The sequence below is a fragment of the Tripterygium wilfordii genome, chromosome 19, assembly GCF_013401445.1.
Source record: "Tripterygium wilfordii isolate XIE 37 chromosome 19, ASM1340144v1, whole genome shotgun sequence".
NCBI lineage: Eukaryota > Viridiplantae > Streptophyta > Magnoliopsida > Celastrales > Celastraceae > Tripterygium > Tripterygium wilfordii.
This window is the reverse complement of record NC_052250.1, coordinates 2223362-2240569: the sequence shown is the minus strand read 5'-3', so window position 1 is coordinate 2240569 and position 17208 is coordinate 2223362. Positions and strand designations below refer to the sequence as shown.

At 39.0% G+C, this 17208-nt stretch overlaps 1 protein-coding gene across 1 annotated transcript; it reads left to right on the top strand.

Moving 5' to 3' along the window:
• Positions 1–4000: 4000 nt before the first annotated feature.
• Positions 4001–17057, top strand: LOC119985783 (terminal nucleotidyltransferase 4B-like). The gene is made up of 13 exons (XM_038830164.1): positions 4001–4421; positions 4871–4983; positions 5067–5123; positions 5897–5992; positions 6066–6136; positions 12810–12852; positions 13735–13815; positions 13923–13982; positions 15135–15185; positions 15532–15629; positions 15715–15763; positions 16008–16052; positions 16453–17057. The coding sequence occupies exons 1-13, from the start codon at positions 4052–4054 to the stop codon at positions 16927–16929; spliced, it is 1611 nt and encodes a 536-aa protein (XP_038686092.1). The 5' UTR covers positions 4001–4051; the 3' UTR covers positions 16930–17057.
• Positions 17058–17208: the final 151 nt, after the last annotated feature.

Sequence of the window (17208 nt, the reverse complement as noted above, 5' to 3'; positions counted from 1 at the left end):
ATGTTCCGATGAATTTATGACATGTCAACAAATTTTGGTAAACAATTGACTGAAATTTGACTAGAGTGACCTAATTGTTGAAATTCAGAACATTGAGTGATCCAATTTAAAATTTTTTTCTTTTAATGACCTAATTATAAATTAGGTATCTTTCAGTGACCTATATACACTAAACGCTTAAAGAAACTACATAGACTTGGAAGTTGGGTTGGGGTTTTAATTTGGGTATAGTTGATTGTTGGGCACCTCTAGCCCAAATTGAGAAAGCCAGCTTTTCTCTACACTCTAGCCCTAGACATGTTTCTAGCCTTCATGGCAAAAACCCCAAATAAATACTTGTTGAGATTTTCTTAACGGCACGGCAAGGCAAGGCAAGGCAAGGCAAGGCGAACCCCCTAAAATAAGAATTGTAGACCGCCATCTCAAACCCGGCAACTATCCGACTGAAAGTAATACTACTCTCTTATCTTCTCTGTCAACATATTATGTTTATTTTCTCTGACTCTAATCATGATTTGGTTCAGACTTGAGACGCAAAGCAAAACAAATTGGTCTTAATTAAGCAACAACATCTACACATACATACATACATACATACATACATACATACATATATATATATATATTAATTTTTTTTTATTTTCTCTGTGCAGTTATGGCTTTGGAATCATTTGTCATCAAATATAAGACAGTTCTGTTCTTTAATAGCGAATCCTGAGTGTGGATGCTGAAAATTCATCCCTTTTTATTTTTTATTTTTATAAAAGAGCTGTTGGGCGGCCATTGATATTATTTTTGTCTAATTACAAAAACCCAGAAGCCTTGTTTTAATTTTACTTGGAAAGACTGTATCTTGAGATTTGATCTTAATGATTTAGAGTTATTATGATATGGGAATAATATTGATCATATGTACCCTTTTTATTAGCTAAAAATATGTCCCGTCAATAGGATGATGCCTAGCACGAAGAAACCAAAGCTTGTTGCAGGTCTCAAGGTGGTTGAAAACAAAGATAGAATTAGCGAATTGTCAGATGTTCTTCTTTATCAGATCCTGTCCCTTCTTCAGACCAAATATGCTGTGAGGATGAGTGGCAGAACCTTTGGATTTTAGTTTCCAATTTACATTTGAGGGCTTTCCTATCCTATAAAAATGTAGATGATCGAGATCAGTACTGGAACAACTTTGTTAGTTATGTGGAAAGAGTGCTTCATTTACGTTCTTCAAATGTGGAAATGTTTCGCATCGCATATCACGGTCCTTGTAATGAATCCCAACTCACTTGGTGGATTTCTGCCGCTGTTGGGCGCCAGGTTCAGGTGCTTCATCTGTCATACTCTTCAGTTAAACAAATCGAGTTGCCTCATTGTCTGTTTACCAATAAAACTTTGAGGGAATTGAAAATAGATACAGGGAGTGTTTTAATACTCCACTCCCTCCGAAAACCAGTTGTTTTCTAAGCCTCAGGACTTTACATCGCTCTTATGTTTTTTTTACGAGTGATCTCTCCACCGATAAACTATTTTTCTGGCCTGCCAGCTCTTGAAGAGTTAACATTACACCGTTGTTGAATAGTAAGACAACCATTGTTATCCCAACTCTGAAGAGGTTAACCATCACTATAAGTTTAAGCCATAATTGCGAGGTGCAGGTCCATGCAGAAAATCTCATATACCTAAGTTGTGATACTGATCTGTCAATTCCCTTGCATCTTCATAAGCTTCCTTCATTAGTTGATGCATCTGTAGCAGTGAGTAATGAGTTGGGGAAGTCTACCATTTCTATGCGCAATGCAACAGAGCTTTTTACAAGTATCTATGTTGCCAAATCTTTAAAAATTAATGGCACTGAGGTATCTTCTCTTCTTTAGTGTTTATGTTTATTTTAAATATATAGCAAGCTCTACTTATACATTTTCCTTGAATATTAATGCTACATTTTGTTTCGTTTACCCTAGCTTGTTTATGACATTTGGAGGGAGAATGTCGATCGTTTTCTGACCTTTTGCAATTTAACATCTTCGGAGGTGAAATCAAGCATCTTTTCTGTTGCACAAAGCGGAGTGTTGATGGCCATTTCTCAAAATTCACCTGCTCTTGAATGTCTTGTCCTTGAGGAGGTAATTAAATCTCTAGCTAGCGCAACATGATTTACCTTTCTTCCCTCTTTGAAGTCAAGAACAAAAGATTTATCTTTGCTTGTGATATTAGGTACTTATAGGAATTGCTGGAGCATGGAAAAGAAATTCCTTACCTCTTTTTTCTCGCCTGAAAAGATGTTTGCGGGTTTTTCATGCACTTTCAGTGGAGATGTCTTTTGTGAAATTGGTATTGAAGAACGCGAAGATGTTAGAGAGCATGAAGATGTATCGTTCAGAGTATTTAAAGGGCAATCAAAGCAAGGTAGACGACATCATGAAGAAGTTCAATATGTCCGAAGGCTCAAGAAGTCATTTGATTAAGTGGTTGTAAAATGTATCTTCTTTTTCACATGTTCTGAAGCTTTTTTTTTTTTTTGTTTTCTTTAATTTTTTTTTGAAAGGCCCACGGACCACACATACGCTAAGTCATGTCCGAAGGGCATGAAGCCACCATAACAGATGGAAAACTACCCAAATCCCAACCCCCCTGGTGAGAATAGAACCATGAACCTCAAGATCTTTGGCAAACAAATAAAATTTAATACCGTTAATTACATAATAATTACATAAAAAGACTCTTTGAATTTTCAATTTAGGCACCTTGTTTTAAAAATTAATGTTTATGGTGGAAATAATAAGACATGTAACAAACATTACTCATTATATTTTATAAAATTTTGATTTTTAGTGTTATTTTTTTATATTTTCAAATGTATAATTTAAAAAAATTTCGGAAACATTGCCCCCGGACCCTAGCTTAGCCTACCCTAACATAAAATCATTTGTCCGCCACTATGACCCCTCATGTTCACCATTGGCTTCACCCCTGTCCAGGATGATGGAGTTGCTTAAGATGAACCATTTTTGTTTTAGGATTAAGGACAACTGCAATGGTGCCCTATTTGCTGGACCAACAAAAAATTGGTCCGGTCCCACCTCTATTATACAAAAAATCAAGCCAAATACGGCTCCCAATACAATTACATCAGCAAAACACGTCTCCCAATACAACTACATCAACAAAACACAAATTTCTATACATTATCCATTTCCATCTAACATGGAGGCTAACAACATTCTATGCCTCCATGTTGTCCCCAATACAATCAATCAACAAAACACGTCTCTCAATACAATCACATCAACAAAACACATTTTTCAATACAACCACATTAATAAAAGACAACATCTTTCTTGGTCTAACAACAATTTACCTAAGGATGACAACGGATCGGGTACCTTCCAATTAGTAAATACCAAAACCGTTTTCATTTAAGATACTCTATACCAAAACCGTTCCAAAACCATTTAAATTTCCAAACCCGGAACCGTTCCATAACTGTTTACCATCGGCTACCCATTTACCGTTTAACTTTTAATATTTTTTTTCTTTGATAATTATATTAATATAAATTAATATTGAGTATGATTTATATTAATTATGATTTTATAATTCAAATTAATCTAATTTATAGTTTTATTAGTATGCTTCTATAAATATATACGTTTTAATATGCTTTATCATGTTATAATTTAGTATCCTAGTAGTATACCTTTATAGATGATTTATAATATTATTACTATAATGTATCTTTTTATCAAACGGTTCGGGTACCCTAAACCTTACACCAAAAATCAAACCCAACTCTAAACCGTGACGGGTTTGAAAACCAAAACCAAAACAAAAACAAAAACAGTTTCCAAAACCTATAAGATTGGTTTTTGGGTTTTAAACGAATTGGATACCCTACGAATAATGCTCAGAATCGATTTTTTTATCATCCCTAAATTTACCTTTGAAAGTGTCCTAACCCGTATCAGGTTTAGGACATATTGCAAAACCTTTTACCTATATAAACCGCAATTCAAAAGCTCCGTTTGCACCGCCTTTTCTCTAATCACAAACTGCGATGGACGGCGGCGATACGGAAACGCAAACCCCAATCTATCTCTACGAAACCCTAACTCCTTTCTCTCTCGGAACAGCACCCACCACTCCCGATGTCCAATCCCCGCTGTCTGATGATGCCTTGGAGCCCTACAGCGTATTCCGCAATGAGATTTCACTGTCTACGCTCGACGCTGCTGTGGAACCAGATCCTGCGGCGCCGGATTTCTTCTCTCTCAATGTTGGAGAGCCAGAGCCTGAGCTGGTGACGCCGGCTAGTGCACTAGCTGAACCGGTGACTCCTGTTAGAGGAATTGAGCCTAGACTCGAGAGTGCATGGTGGTTTAGTGGGAATAGCAGGTTTAAGAGCCCTATGCTTCAGCTACATAAAGGTATCAAATTTTAAGAGCTAAGAAAGGAATTTTTGTTCGATTTGTTTACTTTTTCGCTTTATATGGTTAGGGAAACTTGCAAGGCTGAGAAATTAAAGTGCTTTAATGCATGGTGTAATCTGTTGGCTTCAGTGCTCTATAAAGGGAATTGAATATTGTCGTTTCTCTGTTCTCTTCTCTGTTGAAATTGGGCATTCACTGCTTGTTGACACCAGTAAAATTGGAGCAACTTAATTTTTTCCGACTTGAAGATGTTAGTGAATTAATTGAAGCAAGTAACATTGACGGACTTAATGAAATTCAACCCATCTTTCCTGAACAAAATGAATACTTTAGCCTGTACTCGATCTTGTTGAATAGGGTCTGAGAAGTGTCATTACAATCAGCAGAATTATAATGTCTATGTATCAAATGGTGCCGTGACCTGTCCTCTTTTGTTTATGTTGCAGAAATAGTGGATTTTTGTGATTTTCTGTCTCCAACTCCTGAAGAACAAGCTTCCCGCGGCATGGCAGTAGAATCTGTCTTTGGTGTTATTAAATATATCTGGCCCAACTGCAGGGTACCGTGTTTTCCTCCCTCCTTCCATTTAAATCTTAGAAGGCTTAAAGGTAATGAAGTTTTGTTACTGCTGTTGCTTTGCAGGTGGAAGTTTTTGGGTCATTCAAGACTGGCCTGTATCTGCCTACTAGTGATATTGATGTAAGTGTGCTGCTTTATGTTACTTCCACTGTTTTAATTACTGATTGCTCTTACTAAATTTTTCTCCATGTACTTGGGTTACATGCTTCTGTACGATATCTGTACCTTTTTCTTACTTAATCTCCATCTTTGCGTTATTTGTAAAATAATCTTTGCATACACTATAATTTGCCTGTCCCTGCCAGCATACAAGCTGAATGTTTTGTGCCAATTCCTAAAGTTCCGGATAATCTGGATCTTAGAATCTAAACTTTTGGATTTTATGGTAAAATGAACAGTGGTATCCGAACTTGTCTCCACCTTAATGTAGTTGAATACTTATGCTTTCTTTGAATGGTCCTTGAGTGATGCTCCTGCCTAATGCACTCAGTTAAGGTTGTTAAGCACTCAGTTAATGCGCCTCGCTGTGCCTGTGTGCCTAGGCGAGCGCTTTTTGTGCTTTTGACAACTATGAGTTAAGCATGAAAAATTGTTTTCCTAGGAATTCCATTAACAGCCTAACACGGAGTTGCCTACTGACCAGCATTACATAACATATCGAGGCTTGATTTTATGCCTGTAGCATGATTTATTGACATTCTGTTATGGAATGCATGGCTTATCTATGTTTTTTAGTTCTTCTTCATAGCTATAAGTTTGTTAAAACTAATTTTTCTTTGGAAGCTAAGCATTTTCTTTGGAGTTTTTGCCATAGTGGAATGTCATTTGATGGATAGAAAATTTTAGAATTAGCGAAGTAAATTGGGCGATTTGGCTTATGCTATTAATTGTAGGTTGTGATTCTTGGGTCAGGTATCAGAAACCCACAACCTGGTTTGCAGGCTCTCTCTAGGGCTTTGTCACAGAGGGGAATTGCAAAAAAGATACAGGTGCGTTCCAATCGACTAAGATATCACTGTTGTTTCACTCATAATCTGATTTTGTTGTCTTTTAACTTCTTAGGTGATTGCAAGGGCTCGCGTGCCCATTATCAAATTTGTAGAAAAGAAGAGTGGTGTTGCATTCGATGTAAGGTCGTTTTCCATACCCCTTGTGTTGGATTAAATATTACTAATTGGTAAAGGCATTTTGCCCTTGTTATCTATGAGCTCTAAGTTATTCAGACAACACTGAAGAGAAATTTGTTTGTAGGTTTTAATTTATTATTATTATTTTTTTACTATTTTGTTATTGACATCATTTTGGTCAGTTGGCACTTTCATTTTTTGTACTCATTTGAAAATCAAACGATTATTTAGATGTGAAAATGGTCAAAATTTTCTTCTAATTGTTTTGGACTTTTAGATGTGACAATGTCAGATATATTCATTGGCTTGGTGTTTTCTTATTGTTGGCTCTTAGGCTCTTAGTGACTCTAAGTCTCTTGAAAGGAGTTTTTATGAGATTTTATTGCACAAGATGTAAAAAACTTTCTATTAAAGTTTCAGAGTTGAAGACTTGGTTGAACAAATATGCGTGAATTTACATAATATTGGTTCCTGTTATATTCTTATTTCCGGTGGTGATCTTAGTCTGTAGTTGCTAATTGATTCTGGAGATTGTTTTTGAAATAACCACTTTCTTGTTTTTGCAACTATTATTCTTGAGGTTAGTGCCAATGCTTTTCCTTTTTTCTTGTCCATTATAAGTAAGACCTGCTTAAGATTTTTCGCTTAGCCTTTGCATTATTGATGTAGCAGATCGTATTTTACATATTTTTTTTTTTTTTGAATAGAAAAATTTATTCAAACACCAAAGGGGTGCAACCCACAACTACAACAAGGACGAGTAGTTAATAAGATCAAAAACATTTCTAGGGAAAGACAGACTCCAGAATTTTAGACAAGCAAACCAATTTACAATAAACAAGTCTAGGGAGGATTCCTTATTTTCGAAGATTCTGTTGTTCCTTTCTTTCCAAATCAGCCACATAACTGACATAGGAATGAGTTGAAAGAAATTCTTTTGGTGCTTGTCTTTTCCAATAGAAGCCCACGCAAGTAGCTCTTTTTCTACAGTATTGTGAGAGACCCACCATAGCCCCAACATCTTCCAAACATTTTCCCAGACCTTTCTGGACCAGTGGCATCGCAGGAACAGGTGATTAATAGACTCCGAATCTGCTTTACACAAATAGCATCTATTCACAAGAGAGAAGCCCCTCCTTTGCAGCTTGTCTTGAGTTAAGATTCTCTGCCAAACAACCTCCCAGCTAAAGAAGATAACTCTAGGAGGAGCCTTAGACTTCCATAACCAGAGCCATGGGAAACGATTGTTACCAAGGTGCATGTGGTCCTTTAGAAGCTCTTTATAAAAGGAGCTCACCGTGAACAACTCACTGTTTTCCAACTTCCAGCAGATTTTGTCTTCTTTAGTGGGATAGGTTTTTGCACCATAAACCAACTGCCAGAACCTAGTAAACATTTCCACTTCCCAATCTTGGGCCTCACGAGTAAAGGTGATGTTCCAAGAAGTATCTCTATCATGAGTTTGAAGCAACTGTAAGATGGAGGCCCCCTTTTGTGTAGCTAGACAGTGAAGATTCGGGAACAAATCCTTTAAAGAAGTGTCTCCAATCCAGACGTCATTCCAGAAGCTTATAGAGTTTCCTTTACCAGCTTGATAATAAGTCAAAGCAAGCCAGACCTCCCAACCCTTTCTAATGAATTTCCACAAGCTGCATCCATGAGGGTCTCTACTCTGCTTAGTACACCAACCACTATGTTCAGTGCTATACTTACAAGCGATGATTCTCCTCCATAATTGATTCCTACTGGTGGCAAATCTCCATAACCATTTGCCTAGTAAGGCTTTGTTAAAAGTCAACAGGCATTTTATCCCAAGTCCTCCGACTTCTCTAGGGAGCTTGACACAGTTCCAATTCACCAAATGCATCTTCTTGCTCTCCAAGGAATCACCCCACAAAAATCTGCACATGATCTTCTCGATTCTACCAGCAATTGAGGAAGGAATGGGCAGGATAGACATCATATAAACTGGGAGGTTAGAGAGGGTACTCTTAATCAGCGTTAACCTTCCAGCTTTTGATAAGCAATTTCTTCTCCATCCTGACAGCTTCTTGTCAAAACTAGCAATCAAAGGGCTCCAAATATTATGATCTTTATGTTTAGCACCAAGCGGGAGCCCGAGATAATTTGTGGGCAAGTTGCAAATGCTGCATCCGAGAGCCTCAGCTAAAACTTCAACCTCTCCAGTGCTTCCCAGAGGAATGATATGACTTTTGCTTAAGTTGACCTTCAAACCCGAGATAGCTTCAAACCCTAAAAGGATGGCGCGAAGGATGTTAACTTGCTCCACACTTCCTCCACAAAAGCACAAAACATCATCTGCATATAAAAGATTAGACACAATGACAGAGTTTGTTCTATTGCTGATAGTGACCCCTTCAAGAATGCCGTTTGAGACGGCTCTATCCAACATGCAGCTCAGGATATCCATTCCTAAAATGAAAAGGAGGGGAGACAGGGGGTCACCCTGCCTAACTCCTTTTGAGGAGTGAAAGAATTCTGTCGCAGCCCCGTTCACCAAGATTGAAAAGGAAGCTGAAGTAACACACTTTTTTATCCAGCAAATCCACTTCCTCCCAAAACCTTTTCTCTCCAAAACTTTGAACAAAAAATTCCAGCTCACATTATCAAAGGCTTTTTCCATGTCCAGCTTGCACATGATACCAGTTTTCTTGAGTCTAGAATAATGGTCAACAATCTCATTTGCTGCCAAGGAAGCATCAACAATCTGCCTACCTTCTACAAACGCGTGCTGAGCCTCGTTGATAACACTTCCCAGAACTTTACTTAATCTCTTTGAGAGAAGCTTAGCCAACCATTTATAAATGCTACCAATCATGCTAATTGGTCTGAAATCTTTGATGTCATGGGCACCAGCTTTCTTGGCAATCAAAGTGATGAAGGTGGTGTTCAACGAATCCACGAACTCTGCGTTCTTATGAAAGTCATTAAAGACTTCCACAATGTCTGCCTTCACAATAGACCAGAATCTCTTAAAAAACTCCATAGTGAACCCATCCGGGCCCGGGGCTTTATCACTCTTACAACTATCCAGGGCTGCCTTTATTTCTTCTTCTTCAAAAGGCCTTTCAAGCCAAAGCACATCTTCCGCATTTACGGCATTGAGGGGCAGATCATCGAAAGAGGGCCTCCACTGAAAGTTTTCTGCAAACAGGGCCGTGTAATAAGCTGGAATATCTGTCTTTAAAGTCCCTTCAAGGGTAGCTTCTCTGCCATTGATGCGCATAGATTTAATGTAGTTCTGATTCCTGTGAATTGAGGCCATTCTGTGAAAAAATTCCGTGTTTCTATCCCCCTCTTTAAGCCAACAGATTCTGGATTTTTGTCTCCAGGCCGATTCCTCTGCCTTAATAAGATTGGAAAGCTCTCTACGGCTAGTCTCTCTAGACCCACGATCAACATCTGAGAGGGAAATCCCCGAATTTTCTTGATCATCAAGTGACTTTATGACTTCTGATAGACTCTTTATTCTGGTATCAGTCTCTCCATAATTCTCCTTGCTCCAAACTTTCAATCTAGCCTTGATCAATCTCAACTTCTCAGAAATCCTGAAACTAGCATGACCAATGGGAAGACTAGAGCTCCACCAACTTCTAACACACTCTTCCAAAGTCTCATTTTCCAACCAATGGTTCTGGAACCGAAATGGAGTGGGGCCCCATTTTATAGAGCCACTCTCCAAGAGGATCGGGTGGTGATCAGAAGTAGGCCTGGGGAGGAGGGATTGGATGACAGAACCAAAGTGGTCTTCCCAATCAATAGTGATGAGAAATCTATCAATTCTCGAGAGGGAAGGATGCTTGCGCATATTCGACCAAGTAAAATTCCCCTGCTGCAGCGGAAGGTCTCTGAGATTGAACCTGAACACAAAACTTTGGAAGTCCCTCATATCCATAGAGTCCACACCATTCCCTGACCTTTCATGCGGGTATAACACATCATTAAAGTCACCCCCAATAACCCAAGGCCCATTCCACGTCAGTCTAAAATCAGAGAGCTCCTCCCACAAAACAAGGTTTCTGGAAGAAGGAGACCCATAAATACCAGAGAAAGCCCACATGAAGGAGTCACACTTGGAGCGAAAAATTACAGAAATAGAGTGCTCTCCAATTTTATGGCTTGTAACCTCAAAATGGTTGTAATTCCACATGAGGGCTACTCCACCAGCAGTGCCCTTTGCTGGAATAGCAAGCCAATCCCCACAACTGCTTCCCCAAACCGAACGGAAAGTGGAAGCATTAAAGTCTGCTAGTTTTGTTTCCTGCAAGCAAACAATCTTCCCCCTCCATTTTCTTAGATGGTGTCTAACAATCGCCCGCTTATCCTCCTTGTTCAAACCCCGCACATTCCAACTAATAATTTTCCAATCCATTAAATACTTGACTGACCCTTTCCACTGGTTCCCTCTTTCTTGCCTGAGGGCCTCTCATAATTTACTGAGCATTCCAACCTCTTAAGCTCCCTTTTCCTGCCCACAGCTTTCTTGGGTGTATTCAAAACTTCCAGAGCCTTATTCTCCTTATCCGCAATTCGTCTCCTTTCAATTTCTTCTAACAGGGCTAGAGCCTCCTTCTCCATGCCATAGTAAGTGATTCCCAAAATTTTCCTGATGTGTTGCAACTTTTGAATGATCCACTTCGATTGTGTTTCCTTGTTCGATATTCGCTGCCCCCCAAAACTATAAGAAGAAAACATGGCGAGCGGGATTGGGGCAAGTATCTCGTTTTGAAGGGGAAGGGCAATCTCCTGCCCAAAACTGTCCCCAGACTCTGCGATTATCAGATCTCTTGATTGATTTGTAAAGTAGCTTTGATCCGCATACGGGTCTTCCAAATATCGTTGAAATAACCTCCAGTCTTCATGAGAGTTTCCCTCCACAGATCTTCCCATACTAACAGGGTTATCGTGTGCCTCATGGAGGATCTCTTCTATGTTCGCCTTGATTCTCCACCCACCACTAAAATCTGCCGAATACTCAGTCTCTTTGTCACTGCCCAAGTTAGAAACCTGCGAGAGTTGCAAGCTTGATTTGGGCGTACTGACCCGAGAGTTCACCCCTTCAGCAATAGTGCTCTCATATGATTCATCTTCGTTGACGAAATCTCTGTTTTCACCCGTAAGCCCAAGGACTGGGCTTGATCTATGAAGGCTACTTTCCTGATTACCATCAAATGGGCTTCTTTCTGTATGTGTACCATTGCCCAGCGAGGGATCACAATTAATTGGGCCCGCATCAGTACTACTTGGGCCTGCATCCTTGGGCCTCGAAATTTTTGGGGCCCAGATTTTTTCTGGTACAGATTTTGAAATTTGAAACTTGTTCCCGTACAGCTCTGCAACTTGTCCTTTTCCTTTGTCCTTTTTGGGATTTGCACCATGTCTTCCCATGCCGACGACGCCTTTCTCCGACCGATTAAGATCTGTAAGAGATCGTCCATTTACTTTACCCAGTTTTGGCCATTCCATAGCCTCGGTCAAGTGGAACCCACAGTTTGGACATTTGTTGGTGTGGTTTGTCTTAACCTGCCTACTGGGTTGGGAAGAAATTCCTTTGTGGACCACCATTGCTAGATCTCTAATGGCAATCTCCATCTCCTTCCATCCATTTCCTTCAAGACCCTCAGGGATCAAAATCGTCCAGGATTTGACACCCGAGATTTCAGTGATAGACCAAAATCGCCCATATTGGTTGGTCTGGAGAAGGAAAACCCATTTTTTTTCTCCCAGTTTTTTGCTACGGTACCAAGGCGATTTAGGGGAGAGGCTTTTTAGGTCTTCCAAACAGTTGCATAGCCAATCTACGCCCGTTTCGCTGAAAATCACGGAGGTGCGGTGGCCTTTGGATCTTTCTGTGATACGCAGAAAATCTGTTTTGCGCCCTTCCAGTGATAAATCGAAAGATTTTCGCTCGATGGATACGAATCTTCTAGAGCCTCTGCCGCCTACTGCCACAGCTCTTGCCATACTCTCCCCACCCTCTCCTAATCTGATCTCCCCAGCCCTGTGCTCTTTTTGAGGGTTTGCCACAAGAGAGGCCCATGACACCTCTGTTTTTTGGTGGGAATTGATATTTGTTTGCGGTTGTAAAGGTGGGTTTGTTTGGTTGTGATGGGTAAGGTTTAAGTTTGGCGAAGCCTCCGGTGGGTGAGGTGGCGGTAACGGGGGATAAGATGTCGGAGGAGAAGATGGGTGAGGTGGCTGCGGGGGGGGTGGGCCTGGGTAAGAAGTTGAAGGTACAGGGATGTTTGGAATGGGTTGGGAAAAATGGGGTGGGTTGTGACTGATGGGTAGGGGGTATTGTGGAGGTGGCAGAAGCGTTTGTTGGGGGAGGTAGTAAGGATGGTAAGGGTGTTGGAAGGGGAAAAACGGCGATGGTGGGTGGTGATAGAGAGGCGGAAATGGGACAGGTAAATGGGTGTGAGGTGGTGGGGTTGGAATAGGGAATAGGTGCATTGTCTCCGATAGAGAGGTGGTGTCAACAGTACGTATTTTTACATATTTTATGTTTGATGCATGCACAAGATTGTAAATTTTTTATAAACAGGGCAGCAATTGTTGCTCATATATTTCACCATCTGATTCTTAACTCTCTTGTTCCTAAATTGAATTTTTAATTCTTTCAATTTTGAATTTTCTCCAATAATTTGTCTGGCTACAGTTTTGACGTGCAAAATGGACCCGTAGCTGCTGATTTTATCAAGGTTTGTTGAACTAATGCCTCCGAACTGCTTACATTCCTTCTAAAAAAATTTACGAGGAGATTTGGAGGTGACTCTAGAGTTTTTGATAGATTAGATCAGATAAAGTATATTGCTGTCTCAAATCAATGTTGTTCATGCTTGTATTTGTCTGGAAAATATATTGTCTTGGTCTACGTTTTGTATGTTGCAGGATAATTGGGTTTATTCAGTGGATATATTATTAGCCAAATATCTATGACCTAAATGCATTTGGAGGGTGCACAATGTTTTTTTTTATTGAACTTAGACTTGGACCCAGTATTCTATTCTAAATGGCTGTGGGTTAATTTTTTTGCTTAGTAGTACACCTTGACCACTATTATTTGCGTGCAAACTCCATCAAAAGTCAGCACTTATTTGTGGTAGATTGGATGTGAAATATACCAGAGCCCCTATCTTTCTGAATGAAAAAGACAATTTGAATGCCAGGCACAAACCATATTAATCTATAACATAAATAAAAAAGTGTGCAGTAAAAGAGTGAGCTATCAACTATTAGAATTGTTTAAGATGAGTCTCTCCTTTTGTTCTGTCATACTTGCTTAAACCATGTTGAATGTCAAAAATTACAGGCTAGCTCCTTATTGGGATCCCAATGTTGTAAGATTGCGCGATTAAGTCAAAATGTCAAATTAGAACTTTTATATCGCATGAGCGACGGACTTCCCAAGAGTTATCATACATGCAAGTATAAGATGATTTATGCCTTTATAACTATGTTTTTGTTTGAGGGCATTGTATCTATGTTTTTCAGATGCAGCAAACAAAATTTCTTTAGAACTATGCACACTATATGAGAAGAAACAATGACGAACTTACTGTGCATTGCTTTTAACTTTCCAGGATGCAGTATCCAAGTGGCCTCCATTAAGGCCACTGTGTTTGATTTTGAAAGTATTCTTGCAACAGAGAGAACTTAATGAGGTATCAGTTGGTAGTATAATTTGTGGAGGGTACTACTATTTTCCTTTTTAATTAAAATGTTATTCCCTCCAGTTCTGCCCAACTCAAAAATGGTTTTAAATGTGCAGGTATATTCTGGTGGGATAGGATCTTATGCCCTTCTTGCCATGCTGATAGCAATGTTGCAGGTAAGAAAGTGATAACTCTTAATTTTCCCCAAATTTCCCTATGGTGATTCTCTATTAGCCATCGCATGTGGTACTATACCTGGCTTATTTTACTTTATCACTGGCTTATTGGCAGTGGTAAGCAGCAATGGCCCACAGAAATATAATCTCAAAGAAAATTTAGTAACTTCAATTGTGTTATACCATTTACCCAGTTTGAGAGGTGAAATGTTGAAATGGATCATATGTCTGTAGGATTACAAACAAAGCCCTTTTTGTTCATATGTCTTAATGATGCTCACTTTCCTATAGAAGAATTCATAAAATTGCTGTGGAGGAAACGTTTATAGTTCATTTGGATATATATATATTTCTGGCAAAAGGATGGTGGTTGAACACATGTTAACTTTAGGAAGATGAAATCTTTACCGTTGTTTGGTTGGCTTTAAATTTGTTCACAATTGGCTGAGGGAGAGTCATTCCTTGGCATTTGGCTCCATTTGTAGGATATGGTCTGTATGAGTTGGATGAAACCTTGGAGGGCTGAGTTGATTGACAATCTGCTTTTAGGCTTCTGTTGCAGTCCTTATAGAAAAGGTGCAAGCTTGTTTCGCTTGCATGGTACTTCACTATATGATGCACATATTTGCAATGTACATAAGATATTAAGATCCACCTGTGTAGATATCATCATCAACATTCAGAAAGCCATATGTTTTGGAAGAAGCTTCTTCTGTTTGGGAAGAGCTTTTGGTTGATCAAAGAGACTGAAACCATCATCCTGTCCACTTCTTTCTTGACGAAGCCCCCCTCCTATAATACAACCTAGTAAAACATGAAAACTGAAAGCCATAAATCACTTTCCTGCTAGGTGGTTGGATGGTTGGGTTGGAGTGAATAGAATACCTAATTCCTGTGGTTCTATAGTATTTATGCTTGGTGCCTTCTACTGTATGATTGTAGTTTGTAGTGCAAATGAAGCATTTTCGTTCCTTATTCGATTTTTGTCTCCTCTATGAGTTAGTATGGCCATTTAAGGGCTTCTCTGTGAAAGACTTGTGTCTTATAGTTTTGTGGATTTCTGCTATTGCTTATTCATTTGTCATCTATCTAGTTCCCATCTTGTGAACATTAGTGCTAATAGCTTTGCTCTAACTATTCATGTTGGTGCAGTGTCTCCGTGAATCCCATCCTGTTCCAGAACACAACTTGGGAGTTCTTCTGGTATGTTCTTATGAGCTGCTTTTTTTGGGTATTGTTTCTCCTTTTTCTTCTTCATGCTGTTGTCATGGGCATGAACTCTCAAGTTGACTGGTATAGCCTCCGGCTCAACTAGCATAGTTATGGTTACTTCTTTCAATCAATTGACTGCCATAAATTGTTTATACAATAAAAAAGAAACAGTGGATAGAAACTTCATTTTAAATCAGAAGACAAATGGATTTTTTGTTGAAGCAGATGTTTTGTAATTTTAGATGAGATATATATACTTTTTAAGGGATTGAAAAATATGACATTATAGATTAATAATTTCTTATAAAATATAAATATGTTGCTTTTGGGGTATTAGGTGCACTTTTTTGATTTCTATGGACGCAAATTGAACACGGCGGATGTTGGCGTATCTTGCAACGGAGCAGGAATCTTCTTTCCAAAGAGTAGCAGAGGGTAAAAAGAATGGACTGGAACTTTATCGGAGGAAAATTTATCTTCCGATTTTAATGATTTGATATATTTGTTTCTTCTTTTTTAGGTTTATGAATAAAGGGCGGACCTTTCTGATCTCAATTGAGGACCCACAGGTTGGCATACATATTTTTATTTTTTTTAAAATTATGTTAATGTCTGCTTAGAAAATGCTATTTCACACTTTTCACGTATTTGATCTACTTTAAGTATGTAACAGGCCTGCTTTTCGGTAGCCTGTCATTGTCCGGTGCTTCAAATCTAAATTAACAATTTGATAAAAACCTTTTCACCTTTGGTGACATTGCTGTTTTTTCAACTGTTCGTTTATTGACGATTTCCCTTCGAATGATTAACTAGGCACCAGAGAACGACATTGGGAAGAACTCTTTTAACTATTTCCAGGTGTGTTCAACAGTTTATTGTTTCCACAATCATGTTTCTGTTTTACTGAAACATTTACTGTTTCTGCATAACTTTCTATTACTTCAGAGTCTACGAAGCTTTAGTTTTTTGATCATATGGAGCTTTATTTCATTTTAAATACATAACGTAACGATCTGTTATCTTAGAAAGGTCGAGCAAAATGGCGTAATTCACGACAGAGAGCAGTTGCTATTTTGTGCATATGTTAATAGGATTTTGACATTAGATGTTTAGTTTCTGTTGAAGAAAAAATGGGCTCAATAATTGACTTTATTCTGACTACTCTTTTTCTTTTAACATGAAATGAGTAAAAGTAGGTTTAAACTTCATTGCATGACACTATATATTGACGGAATCTCTTTATCTGTTTGTTGCTCAGATACGATCAGCTTTTGGTATGGCATTTTCGACCTTGACAAATCCAAAGACCATATTAGGCCTAGGCCCCAACAGAAGCATTCTTGGTACCATAATTAGACCAGACCCAGTTTTGCTAGAGCGCAAAGGAGGATCTACGGGAGAAATGACTTTTGATAGCCTGCTGCCTGGGGCTGGGGAGCCATTACAGTTACACAATGGAGATAAGCAGGGAATTCTCTACAACTGGCAGTATGAGGATGAAGAAGACCCACTACCACGTGGAGACGGTATCGCTGGAGATGGTAGTGCTCAGTCCTCTGGGAAGAAAAGGAAATCATCCTCTCGAGACAAGTCCGGTAAGAAAAAGATGAAAGAAAACGGAGAGTTGCAGAAAGCCAGACATGAAGAAAGTAGTTCAAGAAGAGAGAAGGGTACAAAGAAGAAACGTTGGAGGCATAACAATGATGATGTCCATCGTCGTAGTCGTAGTCGTTAGGCTGAATGTTCATCTTGGTTCTTGTATCAAACTAGCCATGAAAATGCAAGGAAATCCCCATCTTGTATCGAACATCTCTTACTATTATTTACCAACTGTTACTGAATCAACTATCCTTTTTTCCTTGATCTCTTAATAACTGGTGATTAGTAATGAAAAAAAGGACAATATTTTTGCTGGCTTTGCAGCGGTAGAAACTGAAGGGCAGAAGCCGAATAAGACAATTAAACATATATAAATGGAGAGAACAGTTTTGATGGAAAGGAGAGAGAATAATAA

Coding starts and splice junctions, on each gene's coding strand:
- LOC119985783 (XM_038830164.1), top strand. CDS start 4,052: ATGGACGGCGGCGATACGGAAACGCAAACCCCAATCTATCTCTACGAA. Junction 13,816..13,922: donor AACAGAGAGAACTTAATGAG/GTATCAGTTGGT, acceptor TTAAATGTGCAG/GTATATTCTGGTGGGATAGG. Junction 15,764..16,007: donor TCTCAATTGAGGACCCACAG/GTTGGCATACAT, acceptor ATGATTAACTAG/GCACCAGAGAACGACATTGG.